This window comes from Rhinoraja longicauda, chromosome 10, assembly GCF_053455715.1.
Source record: "Rhinoraja longicauda isolate Sanriku21f chromosome 10, sRhiLon1.1, whole genome shotgun sequence".
Taxonomy (NCBI): Eukaryota; Metazoa; Chordata; class Chondrichthyes; order Rajiformes; family Arhynchobatidae; genus Rhinoraja; species Rhinoraja longicauda.
In genome coordinates, this window is record NC_135962.1 from 45,177,518 (window position 1) to 45,191,541 (window position 14,024).

The 14,024-nt window shown below is 43.0% G+C and overlaps 1 protein-coding gene across 6 annotated transcripts in view; it reads left to right on the top strand.

Moving 5' to 3' along the window:
- Positions 1-14,024, top strand: part of unc79 (unc-79 homolog, NALCN channel complex subunit) — a 159,862-nt gene that overhangs the window by 68,002 nt on the left and 77,836 nt on the right. For 5 of the 6 annotated variants that reach the window (XM_078406800.1, XM_078406802.1, XM_078406803.1 and 2 more), the window contains 4 exons: positions 219-376; positions 5,859-6,040; positions 9,260-9,461; positions 13,012-13,191. In XM_078406800.1, the coding sequence (XP_078262926.1) occupies positions 219-376; positions 5,859-6,040; positions 9,260-9,461; positions 13,012-13,191 (722 nt within the window). The remainder of the gene's footprint in view (positions 1-218; positions 377-5,858; positions 6,041-9,259; positions 9,462-13,011; positions 13,192-14,024) is intronic. The other variant, XM_078406799.1, reaches the window with a different exon arrangement.

Consider the following 14,024-nt stretch of genomic DNA (forward strand, 5'->3'; position numbering starts at 1 on the left):
CCAGTGTATGGGGATCACAGGTCGGTGCGAACTCGGTGGGCTGCAGGGCCCCCTGTTAGGTGCCGTGTCTAAACTAAAACTAAACTAAACAGATTGAGTTTCAAAGTAACTCAATTATCTCTAACACAGAGAAGAAAATGAATGCATTATCTTGTGTTGATGTATTAAAAGAAATGAACATTCTATGCTAAATTAATTTCTGCTTTTGATTATTGCAGCTTGTGGAAAGTACTTAAGTCTGAGTTCTCACAGCTTACGTCTGTGGCAGTGCCATTGTTTCTCCATGCTCTTTCTCTTCCTCGTGGTGCTGATGTATTTTGGGGCATCATCGACAGCAATTTTAACAGCAAAGATTGGAAGATGCGATTTGAAGCTGGTAAGTTGAAGATGTAAAATGTACAATGGAGTTTGTGGCAGTATAAACTTTTCAAAATTCATGCAGAAATCATAAACTTTTTAACTACAAAAGAATGATAAGGTTAAAAATGTTCAGAATTATTTTAGAAGCTATATTACAGAAACGAGTTGTTACAATTATATTTAATGTTGCCACGGGGTTTGCGAATCTCATGATTTTAGCTTTCTTTGATAAAGCTCCAGTGAGTCAGAGACATCTGCAGCAGGAAGACTTATTTTGCTTTCTCATGGTCTATGATAAAACTAATCAATGAGTGGTCGGGAAAATACATTAACTTTTGTGGTGAATTGACTGATAAGAAGGCTGCTGGCGCCAAATATCTCGCTGAAGCTCTAGCATGACCTGGTGCAACTGTTCTCCATTACAAGGACCCAGACTTGCCTCAAGAATAATCTGGGATTAATGCTATTGAAATCTATATTTATCAGCGGAGCTCATGTGTACTGCATTTCTCCTACTTAACAATATGGACATTTCTACCTTGCTCGAATGTCATTTTTATACACTTTATAAATAACAATATTCTGAGTTAAGTGTTGCATTCACATAAGACTGACTTTCATTCCAAATGCTTGGAAATGCAACACGACCTGCATTTAAATGTGTGCATCCTGAAGCCACTTTCCATATTGCATACATTATACATAAGACTGTATATCTACAGCAATTTGGTGATGGTATATTTTTACAATAATTTAATGAACGTTGACAACTTTGGTCAAAAACCTTTCTCAAAGTTGTAGCTGCAAAGTAAAATTCTTTAATAATATGGCATTGATTTTAATTTAATTTTATAATATTAAAGAGTAATTGGCAAAGTATTGATAAGCTGCAAACTTTATTTAAAATAAAGATTTGAGTGAATTCTGAAGTAATTAAATTTGTTTGCATTAACCAGTACTTCCGGATACACTTCTGTTCCACAATTGCACTTCACAATCAATTTGGTACTTTATCTTACGGGTTCAAACTCCACCCTGGAGACTTATTCTGATTTCAATGCTAATGATCCAATGCAAGTTTGAGGCAGTGCTGCAATATTGTAGAAAACAATGGCGTACTGAATACCTTTTGATCCACTCCCGCCTCGCCCCCTTTGGTAGACGAGGAATTAAAATTCAGTTGAATAACTTGCACACATTGTAAATAAGTGCCACTATCAACAATAATGGCAAACTACTCCTCGATTGTTGATTTTGAAAAAAAATGTCTGCCTTCCTTTTCCTGTTTGTCCTTTATGCGGTTAATTCTAATTGCTCCGAGAAATGGCCTATCTGGATAAACCACTCAGCATTGATTTAAGCATTGGAGTCGATCTTGTAATGTTTTCCTCATCAATAATTAAGGACTGTTGTCTAAACTGGGAGAAGTGTGCCTCAGACTAGTTCGGCAACAGAATCATACTCTCACCCATTGTTGAAGGCTCCTCTACTGCAGTCATAGTATCCCATCAGGACAGACCATCTCAAGTGGTGACATAGTCATTCCTCAAACAGATGTCTCGTGACATGAGGTAAACTAGGGGTAAAATAAAACTTCCTCTGATTACCATATATCAGCACTTCTTCAATACGATACGATATGATAAGATAAAACTTTATTCATCCCCGGAGGGAATTGGTTTGCCGACAGTCCCTACACACAAGGTACTGAAAAACTTGAAATTAAAAGTGTAAACAAAAAGAGAAAGACAAGCGACTGGTGGCTGGCTGCCGTGCGCGCAGCGCCTTCACCGGAACAAATAAACAAACAAACACAAACTTATCCCCTGGGCAGAGGATTCTAAACGAGAGTACCCCCCTTCCCCCACACCGGGTCCCTCTTTGGTCACCCACCGTCCCTCACGGTGGTCCCCCCCACGCCGGGTCCCCATTGTCTTCCCCTCCCCCCTCATGCTCATCGACTGCGAGGCCCCACTGCCACCGAGGCTCCAGTTGCCACCGAGGCCCACGTTGCCGCCAAAGCCCATGTTGTCGCAGCGGCTCCCGCTGCTGCCGCCAACGCTCCCATCGCCACCACCGCTGAGGCTCCTCCCATCCAGCCAGGCCTCTCCTTCCTGCTTCATCGCAGTCACCTGGGAGGCCTGTGGGGTGTCGGGCTTACCGGGGTGTGTTCCAGTCTTGGGTCATCGGTGGCGCGGTTGTTCTCCACACTTAGACGACATTTGATAGGAGCACTCTCAATAGGGCACAGGAGATGAGTGGAAACTTCAATGACCAACAGTGAATAAGATTGTATCTCGAAGAAATAGCTCCTAAACTGAGTTTGTGATAGGAAATGAATGAACCAACACAAGGGGTAAACCTACATGACAAGGTAATCGTTACATAAAGATGAATGTGGAAGATACATGTCTGTGACAGTTATGATGGTAGTTACTATTTAGAGATACAGCGTGGAAACATGCCCTTTGGCCCACTGAGTCCGTGTCAACCGGCGATTCCCGCACAGTAACACTATCCTACACACACTAGGGACAGTTTACACATGCACCAAGCCAATTAACCTACATACCTGTGCGTCTTTGGAATGTGGGAGGAAAGTGAAGATCTCAGAGAAAACCCACGCGGTCATGGGGAGAATGTACAAACTCCGTACAGACAGCACCTGAAGTTAGGATCGAACACAGGTCTCTGGCGCTGCAAGCGCTGTAAAGCAGCTACTCTACCGCTGAGCCATCGTGGCTGCCCGTTTGACGGTTATGATGGTAGTTACTACAATACAATACAATACAATACAATATATACAATACAATACAATATATCTTTATTGTCATTGTACCCAGGGGTACAACGAGATTGGGAATGCGCCTCCCATACGATGCACTAATTTAGGTAATTTAGACAGCAGCAACCCAACGAAACGAACAGTTGTAACAGTTTTGGACAGGGTAAAGTGCAAGTTGATCTATGCGTTGTGGCCATCCGGCTCAGCAGGACCGGTTCATAGCAGCTATGGCCCTGGGGATGAAGCTGTTCCTGAGTCTGGAGGTGCGGGCATAGAAGGCCTTGTATCGTCTGCCCGATGGAAGGAGTTCGAACAGACTGTTGCAGGGGTGTGAAGAGTCTTTGTGGATGCTGGTGGCTTTTCTGAGGCATCGTGTGTTGTAGATGCCCTCCAAGTCTGGTAGCTGTGTTCTGATGGCCCTCTGAGCTCTATGGACTACCCGCTGTAGAGCTTTCCTTTCTGCCTCCGTGCAGCTGAGGTACCACACAGGGATTCCATGCGTTAGGATGCTCTCTATGGTGCAGCGGTAGAAGGTCTTCAGCAGCTGTTGGGGTAGACCAGACTTTTTCAGTGTTCTTAAGTAGAACAGTCTTTGTTGTGCCTTCTTGACCAGCGCAGCAGTGTTATTGGACCATGTTAGGTCCTCCGAAATGTGAGTGCCCAGAAACTTGAAGCTGGACACTCTCTCCACACTGACCCCATTGATAGAGATCGGGGCATATTCCCCGTTATGTGACCTACGGAAGTTGATGATCAGCTCCTTGGTCTTGGTGGTATTTAGGGACAGGTTGTTATCCGAGCACCAGTCCGCCAGGTTCTGCACCTCCGCTCTATAGTTTGTTTCATCCCCGTTGGTGATCAGCCCGATCACCGTTGTGTCATCTGCAAACTTGACAATGGTGTTGGTGTCGAATGCAGGAACACAGTCGTGTGTGAAGAGGGAGTAGAGCATGGGGCTCAGAACACAGCCCTGTGGTGTGCCGGTACTCAGGGTGATAGTGGAGGACAGGTGCGGGCCCATTCTCACTGCCTGCGGTCGTTCCAGCAGGAAGTCCAGGATCCAGTCACATAATGACGAGCTAAGGCCTAGCTGGTGGAGTTTGGTGATGAGCTTGGTGGGGATGACCGTGTTGAAGGCGGAGCTATAGTCTATGAATAGCATCCTCACGTACGTGCCCTGTCTCTCTAGGTGAGTCAGGACAGTGTGAAGAGCCAGAGAGATGGCGTCCTCTGTAGATCTATTTGCCCTGTATGCAAATTGATGTGGGTCCAGTGAGTCAGGGATGCTGGATTTGATGTGTGAGAGGACTAGCCTCTCAAAGCACTTCATGACACTTCTCAAGCACTTCTCAATCCTTGAAGAGGCAAAGTTGCGAGTTACATTGAGGATACTTCCATCGTGTTGAGTGGCACCACCATTGTGTTAACTCGGATTTATTTGCAACAAATCTTCAGCAGTTGAATTGCATTCCAGCATAATCTGTAACCTTGTGATCTTGGAAAATCTCTCACCATTATTATCAATGTTAATCCAGTGGAAACATTCTAATTTAGTGAAAAATATAGATGGGCAAACTTGGAGCATCAGCTGTACAAAAAGAAATATCAATATGGCCAAGTTACAATGTTGGATGACATGCTTTGTAATCAATTTGTTCAAACCACCGTTTCTGGTTTCCTTCATCACAGAAGTCTGTTTTCAGCTAATTTAATTCATTGAACTGACCTGATTGACCTCCAACTATCACAAACATTGTAAGAGATTTGACTCTAATTATTGGAGTATCTTCTTCTTGATGTCATTGACTGCAGTTATCAAACTGTTTAATGAGGTTTGAAGTTGAGTGGTCTTGCACATCAGAACTGAGCGTCATTGATCTGTGCATTGATGCATAGTTGACTACAAGAAATTGCAGAGAAGTGTGAATGCAGCAGGCCAGCTTCCCCTCGACTTCATCTCTATCTCGTGTTGCCTCAGGAAAACAGCCAACAGAATTGATGACCACTCACATCCCAGTCATTGTCTTCTCCCCTTGCCCATTGAGCAGAACATACAAAAGCTGGAAAGCACATTCACCCTGAATCAAGAACTGCTTTCCCCCTGCTTTTATCACACTCTTGAATGAGACCTTCATACACCAATCTACCCCATTGCTGCCTTTAAACTTTTTATCCGCACTTTCTCTATAGCCGTTACACTAGTTCCTGCACTCAGTTCATTTTCTCTCTCGCACTTCCTGATGTGCTTGTGAATGGTATGATTTGCTTCGATAGCATGTATAACAGCATTTCACTGTTTATCGGCACATGTGACAATAATAAATCAATAATAAACTAATGGCAATATCTTTTGTCATTTTGATGAAGATTGAGAGTTTTATGTTGACAGGAGATACATTGACAATTTCCCACATTTCCAGTGTTGTAATTACAGTTCAGATATTCAGTACTGGGCCCAGAATATTGCTCGGTCCCAAACTATCCATTGATCTTGGTTGTTTCTTTAAATGACATGCAATGAATTGAATTGGCTGAAGATTCCATCATCTTTTTTATGTATATATCATTGCATATTAAATCGCAAATATTGTTCGAGCATTAGTACTCATTATTAAAGGCTTTTTTTGTAACATAATATATCAAGTTATTTAGTTTTGACTTTTCTACTGTTTTTGATACCAATTCAATGTTATGCTGTTTTTTATATATATAGTGGAGAAAGTAGTGGTTCTATGCAGATTTTTGGACATTCAATCAGTCTCAAAGAACCATGTGCTGAAGTACTCCCTAGCTCATGCCTTCTGCTGTTTCCTGGCTGCAGTCGAGGATGTTAATCCGGCAGTGGCAACAAGAGCCAGGCTTCTGCTTGATTCCATCAAAAGGCCAGCTTTACAAGTCAGTTAAAATCAAAATATTGCAGTGTTTCATGCTTTCTTTTTATATTCTTTAATTTCTTGTTGTTACATTGGCCAAGCTAATAGTGTTCACAGGGGAAAGAAAATGTATTTTTCTGCTATTGTTAAATGAACACTAGTTGCCTGTTGTGGTCATGCAGTATGGAAATGGGTCCTTCAGCCTAACTCATCCATGCTGACCAAGATGCCCTATCTAAGCCAGTCCATTTGTCTACGTTTAGCCCATATCCCTCTAAAACCTTCCTCTCCATGTACCTGTCTAAATGTCTTTTAAAAGTTGTAATTGTACTTGTTTTAACTACTTCCTGTGGCAGCTTGGTCCACATACCCTCTTTGTGTGAAAATGTTGCCCTTCAGGTTCCTTTAAATTCCCCTCTCACTGCAAAAACTATGCCCTCTAGTTCGTTATTTCCCCCACCTATGTGCCTCATTATTTCACACATCTCTATAAGATCACGTCTCAGCCTCCTATGCTTCAAGCAATCAAGAACAAGCCTGGCCAACCTCTTTCTATATCTCAGGCCCTTGAGTCCTGGGCAACCAGTGGCATATCTAGGGTATGGCAGGTATGGCACGTGTCCTGGGTGCCACTTGAAGGGGGGGGGCACAGAGCAGTTTCTATTAAAGTCAGACAAGCCATCCTCGGATAGTGAAAAAAGAATGGGACTGTAGGCATTCTCATCCCAAACACACGCACCATGAGTCTGGTCATGGTCGCCCGTAATGCCGCTTAGGAAATCCCAGAGCCAAACGCTGGTCCTTGGTTAGCTAGGACATTTGAGCAGGTCGGCGGTCAACCTTGCCAGTTATTACATGCAAAATGTATTTAGTTTATGGAGGCTGACATGAGTAGATGTAGCGGGCCTCCAGGTCGAAGGCATGTGCAATTGAAACATAAAAGCAGATTGGGGAGGCGGGTGGAAACCATCTCCATGCACGCGTTGCCTCGACGCGTTCACTCGCTAATGGCCGGCACCGGAAAACGCGCGCCCAGAGATCCCTTGATTGTAAAAATAATCCCTTGTCTCGGCTAAAATATAAATAAAGCAGGCAAGCTGTCTGCTGCCACGGCCGCAGGCAATGAGTGTTTAACCCCGACCCTGGAATGATTCCATAGGGAAAAATGTCCCTTGGAGACTGGAGGTCCGGCGCTCGTTGCTTCACGCACTGACCTGGCCGATGGCAGACGTCTGCTCTTGTTTCAGACCTGCCGCTTTGGTGTTTCCCTCCACCCGTCTTTGTTGTGGCTAGGGTCCCTGCTTCACAAACTCGCCGTCAAAACCCTCTGCTGACGAGGCGGCCCCGGTCTATCTGAACCGCGGGCCAACTCTCCCGGGAACCCTTCCTCTGCACAGGCTAAGGTGGTTAGCCGGGTGACAGATGTTTAGACAGGGGCACAATTTCAGTGCTTGCCATAGGCGCTATTTTCCGTAGATATGGCCCTGCTGGCAACATCGTCATAAATGTTTTGTACAGTCTTTCCATTTTAATGACATGTCTCTTATAGCAGTGTGATCCAAACTGAACAAAACATTCCAAGTGCAGCCTCACCATTGTCTTATATAACGGTAACAGAACTTCTCAACTTCGATACTCAGTTTCCTGACTGATGAGTACAGCATGCCAGAAGTCTTCTTCATCACTTCTACCTGTGATGCATTTTCAAGGATCAAGATACTTGTACTCCGAGCTCCCTCTGCTCTACAAAAGTATCCAGGGCCGTTCCATTCACTGTGAATGTTCAGCCCTGCTTTAACTTCCCAAAATGCACACCTCACAAATAACTGAATTAAACTTAATTTGCTATTCCGTGGCCCACTTGCCCAGCAGATGAAGATCCTGCTGTAATTCTTGATAACCGCCTTTAATGTCTATGATACCTCCTATTTTAGTGTCATCTGCAAACTTTCTAATTATGCCTTGTATGTTCTAATCCAATCTTTGAAATAGATAACAAACAGCACCGATCATTGGGGTGCACCACTAGTCACAGACGTCCAAAAAACACCACCACCCCCTCCCAATTCTCCATCCAGTCTGCAAGTTCTCCCTGGATCCTATACAATCTACCTTCCAGAGCACCTCTCGTGCAGATCCTTTATAAGGCTTTTCGATGTTCAATATCTCCAGAATGCGCTCCCACTGACATACCATCTTCTTGCCAGGCTAAGTTTCCATCAGGACTACCCATTTCTGGTAGGACTATCTATGTCTAATAAGGAACTGCAGATGCTGGCTTAAACTAAAGATAGACACAAAAAAGCTGGAGTAACTCAGTGGGGCAGGCAGTATCTCTGGAGAGAAGGAATGGGTGACATTTTGGGTCGGGTCTGAAGAAGGGTCTCGACCCAAAACGTCGCCCATTCCTTCTCTCCAGAGATGCTACCTGCCCCGTTGAGTTACTCCAACTTTTTGTGTCTATCTTAGGACTATCTATGTAATGGCTCAATAAACTCTGATGGACGTACTTTTAAAAACTCTACTTCCTCTAAGCATTTCACACTAACATCATTCTAATTAATTCTGAGAAATTTGAAATTCCCCTCTACTATTTTATTTTAACTTTTTTGTTTTGATAGTTTTTAGCATTAACCCTGGGACCCACAAAAGCTCATAGTTTTAATGTAAACGAAGTCAAGGAAATCACTGCTCTCCTGCTAAATAATAAATTAATGCTCCTTGATGTTAATCAAAGTGTGGAGGGAGATATGAGTGAAACAAAAGTATAGTGTACTGGTAATGAACTGTCAAAATCCACCAATCAAGGTGAATTGGTTGATATTTTCAAGCTCTCTGACTCTCAAAGGCTTTAACTGACAAAATAACATATGTTAAAACAACCATAAGAAAGTTACCTATTGACTCCCACTCCCTCCCTTCAAATTATCTATCCACAGTGAGTAGAAGAAATCACTGAACAAACTTTGTTAAGATCAAGGCACCCCCATTATGATGTACAAAGTAATTCTACTACTGTGTTAAGTTCTGACTAAAGAGATGTCTAGTGTTCTCAAACTGTGCTTTCAGGAATACTTCCTGCCACTTTCATTGATAGAAATTTATGCAAGTCGTGCTGTTCCTTTTATGGTTTGTAAACTCCTGAAACTTGAACAGTTTCAGAGGGCCTGAAATTCAGTAAGTGTACAAATGTGGATATGTCTTTGTGATTAATCTTCAGTTTTTATTTACTGTCATGTAGGGCCTCTGTCTTTGTCTCGACTTTCAGTTCGACACTGTGGTGAAGGATAGGCCAACAATTCTTAGTAAGTTATTCCTGCTGCACTTCTTAAAGCAAGACATTCCTGCTTTAAGCTGGGAGTTCTTCGTCAATAGGTTTGACACTTTATCTCTGGAAGCTCAACTTCATTTGGATTGCAATAAGGAATTTCCCTTTCCTACAAGTAAGTAAAAAATTACCGATTTGAGTATGATGATATTTTCCCCTCTGTTTCAGGTTTAATGCCATGAGATCTCATCTTGTTGCATAGCATTGTCACCTTATGGCAACTGCTTGGTTTTGCTGGGCGTTTTTTAATGTTGTTGCTTGCACAAAAATAAGAAGATTCTAAGTAATAGGAAAAGATAAGAGAAACTTTGCTGGTGCACTGTCATCAGTCAAAAGATTGGAATCAATCTACATCAGAATGGGAAAGACCTGGGAGTAGAATATCAATTTCATTGTCTTGCATTAAGAATTGACTTGAGTGCACAGCAGAACACATGAAGATCATGTACAGAAATTTAAAATGACATTTAAGTGTAGCTGGAGATTTATAGTTTTCTGGAGCTATCTTTTATGTGGTTGTTATCATAATTTTAGTTATAAGGCTCTTTCTCGTGTCTAACATTTCAAAGGACTCTGAACAAGTAGTCTAGAAGCAATAGCCATAATCTTCCAGAAGTATTGCAGAAGCACCAATAAAATTGCTAATCTTCTATTGTATGTGATCGAATGAGATAATGCCAGGAAACTAGAGCTTGTGGCTCAGAATATTTCCATTGGTGTCCTAAATTCCATCTGCAAAAGCTTGGATTTGGTGTTCCATTCGAAGATCACCACCTATCTCAGAATTAAGGCCTAGATTTATCACTGGAAAATTGCTTTGTGATCTCAAGTTTAAAATCATCTAACCTGGAGGTGAGAATGTTCTGAGGCAAACTAACATAGCGCAGAAACTGACAATGTTATTGCCACATGCAGCAGAATGTAGCAGAGCAAAGCAGTCCAAGTCTGGTATTGTCCGTTGCACTTAATTTAAAGCCAGTTTTCAGAATTAACTTTTGCCCATGTGAAGTTATGCTTTGTGTGGGAAAGAACTGCAGATGCTGGTTTTAATCGAAGGTAGACACAAAATGCTTGAGTAACTCAGGGGAACAGGCAGCATCTCTGGATAGAAGGGATGGGAGATGTTTCGGGTCGAGACCATTCTTCAGCCTAATGTCAGGGGAGTGGGCGGGACAAAGATAGAATGTAGTTGGAGACAGTAAGACTGGTGGGAAAACTGGGAAGTGGGAGGGGTTGGAGGGAGAAAGGGAAGGCAAGGGCTATTTGAATTTAGTGAAGTCAATGAGTCTGAAGAAGTGTCTCGACCCGAAATGTCACCCATTCCTTCTCTCCCGAGATGCTGCCTGACCCGCTGAGTTACTCCAGCTTTGTGTGTCTACCTTCAATGTTCATACCGCTGGGGTATAAGCTACCCAAGCGAAATATGAGGTGCTGTTCCTCCAATTTGTGCTGAGCCTCACTGTGACAATGGAGGAGGCCCAGGACAGAAAGGTCAGATTAGGAATGGGAAGGGGAGTTGAAGCGCTGAGCAACCAGGAGATTAGGTAGGTTAAGGTGGACTGAGCGGAGGTGTTCAGCGAAACAATCGCCGAGCCTTTGCTTGAATAAATGAATGAATGAATGAATATGTTTATTGGCCAAGTATGTGCATATACAAGGAATGTGCCTTGGTGCTCCGCTCACAATTGACAACACAAACATACAGTTAACACTCAACAATTAATAATAAATTAGTCTCGCCGATGTACAGAAGTTGACACCTGGAACAGCGGATACAGTAGATGAGGTTGGAGGAGGTGCAGGTGAACCTCTGCCTCACCTGGAAAGACTGTTGGTGTCCTTGGATGGAGTCGAGGGGGGAGGTAAAGGGACAGGTGCTGCATCTCCTGCGTTTGCAGTGGAAAGTAGTTGGGGAGGGGGTGGTTTAGGTGGGAAGGGACGAGTTGACCCGGGAGTTGTTGAGGGAATGGTCTCGGCGGAAAGCAGAAAGGGGTGGATATGGGAAGATGTGGCCAGTAGTGGGATACCGTTGGAGGTGGCGAAAGTGTTGGAGGATTATATGCTGTTAATTCATATATATTATATGAAGTTAAGCTTTTTTGTATTTCCTCATTCCTGTCACTCTGGTACAATTATCATAATCATCATCATAATTATAATCATACTTTATTAGCCAAGTATGTTTTGCAACATACGAGGAATTTGATTTGCTATACAGTCACACCAACAAAAAGCAACAAGACACACAAAATACATTTTAACAAACATCCCCCACATTCCTCACTGTGATGGAAGGCGAAAAAAAAGTTCAATCTATTCTTTGTTCTCCTGAGGTCGGGGGCCTTGAGCCTTCCGTTGACAGGACAATCTTGGCTCTCGTTGCTGGCGGTCGGGCCCTCCGCGTTGGGACGATCATGTTCCTGCATCGGGGCAATCTCAGCTCCCCACGCCGGGCGATCAGACCCCGGGTCGGGGCTGCTCGAACCTCTTCCGACTTTGGAGCTTCCCGACATCAGTCTCTACCCGAGATTGCGAGCTCCTCTTTGGTGAAATCCGCAGGCCGCGGTTGGAGCGACGATCCCAGGCAAGGGATCACAGGCTCCGATGGTTAGTCCACGGCCCCGCAGTGGGGCTCAAAGTCAGTCTCGAGCAAGGCTGCCAGCTCCATGATGTTAGGCCGCAGAGCGATCGGAGATATGATCCAGAAATCAATCGTATCTCCGGTAAGGTAAGAGATTTAAAAAAAGTTTCCCCCTCCCCCACCCCCCACATAAAACAAACCAGAGAACATTAACACATACTTTTAAAACACACTAAAAATAACAAAAAAGACGAAAAAACAGACAGACCGTTGGCGAGGCTGCCATCGCTGACGGCTCCACCCGGTGTATGAAAATAATCAATACTCATCGAACTTCACCAAGAGTTTGACAGCACATAAACTTACCATTCGACTCAAGTTTTCAATGCCTTTGCAGCAAGTTTCCGAGCAATCACTTCATCTATGCTTTTCCCTTCAACTAATCTTTTTATTGGCGACTTCCATATTAGTGAGTTTAACCTGCATTTTCTTTTGTATTTCCTGATGTTTTATGTTCATCATCCTTACTTTTGATATTCTACTTGAGTTGAAATAACTTAGTCATAGAGTCATACAGCATGGAAACAGGCCTTTCAGCCCAATTTACCCACGCCGACCAACATGCCCCATCTACACTAGTCCCATCTGTCTGCATTCGACCCATGTCCCTCTAAACCTATCCTATCCATGAACCTGTCCAACTTATCTCTGTCCCCTGTCATTAATTTTTCACTTATATTTTATTAATCACATCAGAGTATTTGTTTTTCTCTGGTAAAAGCTAATTTTTAAACATTTTCTGATGGCTATAATGTCTGAGCCCTGATATCATCTGTGTCGTACTTAAGTGTTAGTATAATCGTTTTAGAAGTGGAGTATACCAGCACTCCAATCAGGGTTCATTCAAGGTAAATGTAACTCTTCTGCTTTTTAGTTCAGTACCACTGGAAATGAATCCCTGTGGTGTGCTTCCTTATGATCTGAAACACATTTATCTGGCATGGAAATTTTGTAGACTACCTATTTTAAAATGTCTCCATTTGGCCAGATACCTTTTCATGCTCTGAGTTTGTTTTCTCTCCAGCTATAACTGCTGTAAGGACAAATGTTGCCAACCTAAGTGATGCTGCCATGTGGAAAATCAAACGTGCTCGCTTTGCACGGAACCGGCAGAGAAGTGTGCGTTCCCTTAGGGACAGTGTTAAAGGACCAGGTGAATCAAAGAGAGCGCTTTCTCTTCCAGAAACGCTAAGCACTAAACTGCGTAAGTTTCCTTTAACTGTAAATTGCAGTCTCATTGGTGAATTTTATTGGCTGCATTTTAAAAGCTGGTCTTTCAGTGGAATAATATTTAAAGTATCCACCAACATTGCACATTGTTCCAAAGTTACCAGTGTATGCTTGCATTTGCACTTTACTACTTTTATCTGATGGCCATGTATGATTTCTAAATTTGACATATTTAAAAATAGACCGAAATTAGGAGAGAATTATTGTGGTACAGTGACGCAGCTGGTAGAACTGCTCCATCGTCCAGCGATCCTTGGCCAATCCTGATCTCCAATGCTGTCTATGTGGGGTTTGTCTATACCTCTTAGAAATGCAAGTTGGTGGGTTAGTTGGCCATTGTAAAGTGTGATATGACCAGGTTGCATTATCAATGGCAATCTCTACTTCACTTCAGACCTTGGAGTTTCTGGACCCAACAAAGGAGGACCTGCTTTTCTGTATCCACCTGTTCCACTAATGTTTTCAAAAGACCATGTTGATAAACCTTCTTCTTTTGAAGGTTTGACATGAGGGCAGTGAACTTTCCCGAGCTGTATCATGGTTTCCTGCAGTTACTGTGGGCAGTACCATTACCCATCCTTTTTCTTAAGTGTTATATTTCTAATTATTTAGCAAGAGGGATTTCAGTAATAACACTCAATTATTGCAGTAAACAGCAGGATCATAGCTCCCTAAACACAAAAATAAATGACAGCTGACAATTTTCAAAGATCAGGTCGTGAACAAATTAGCACTGGGTTTCATGGCATGAACACATTTTCAGGCCATTGTCTTTTCAAAAGTCAAGTTTGAAATCGGGAAGGTTGG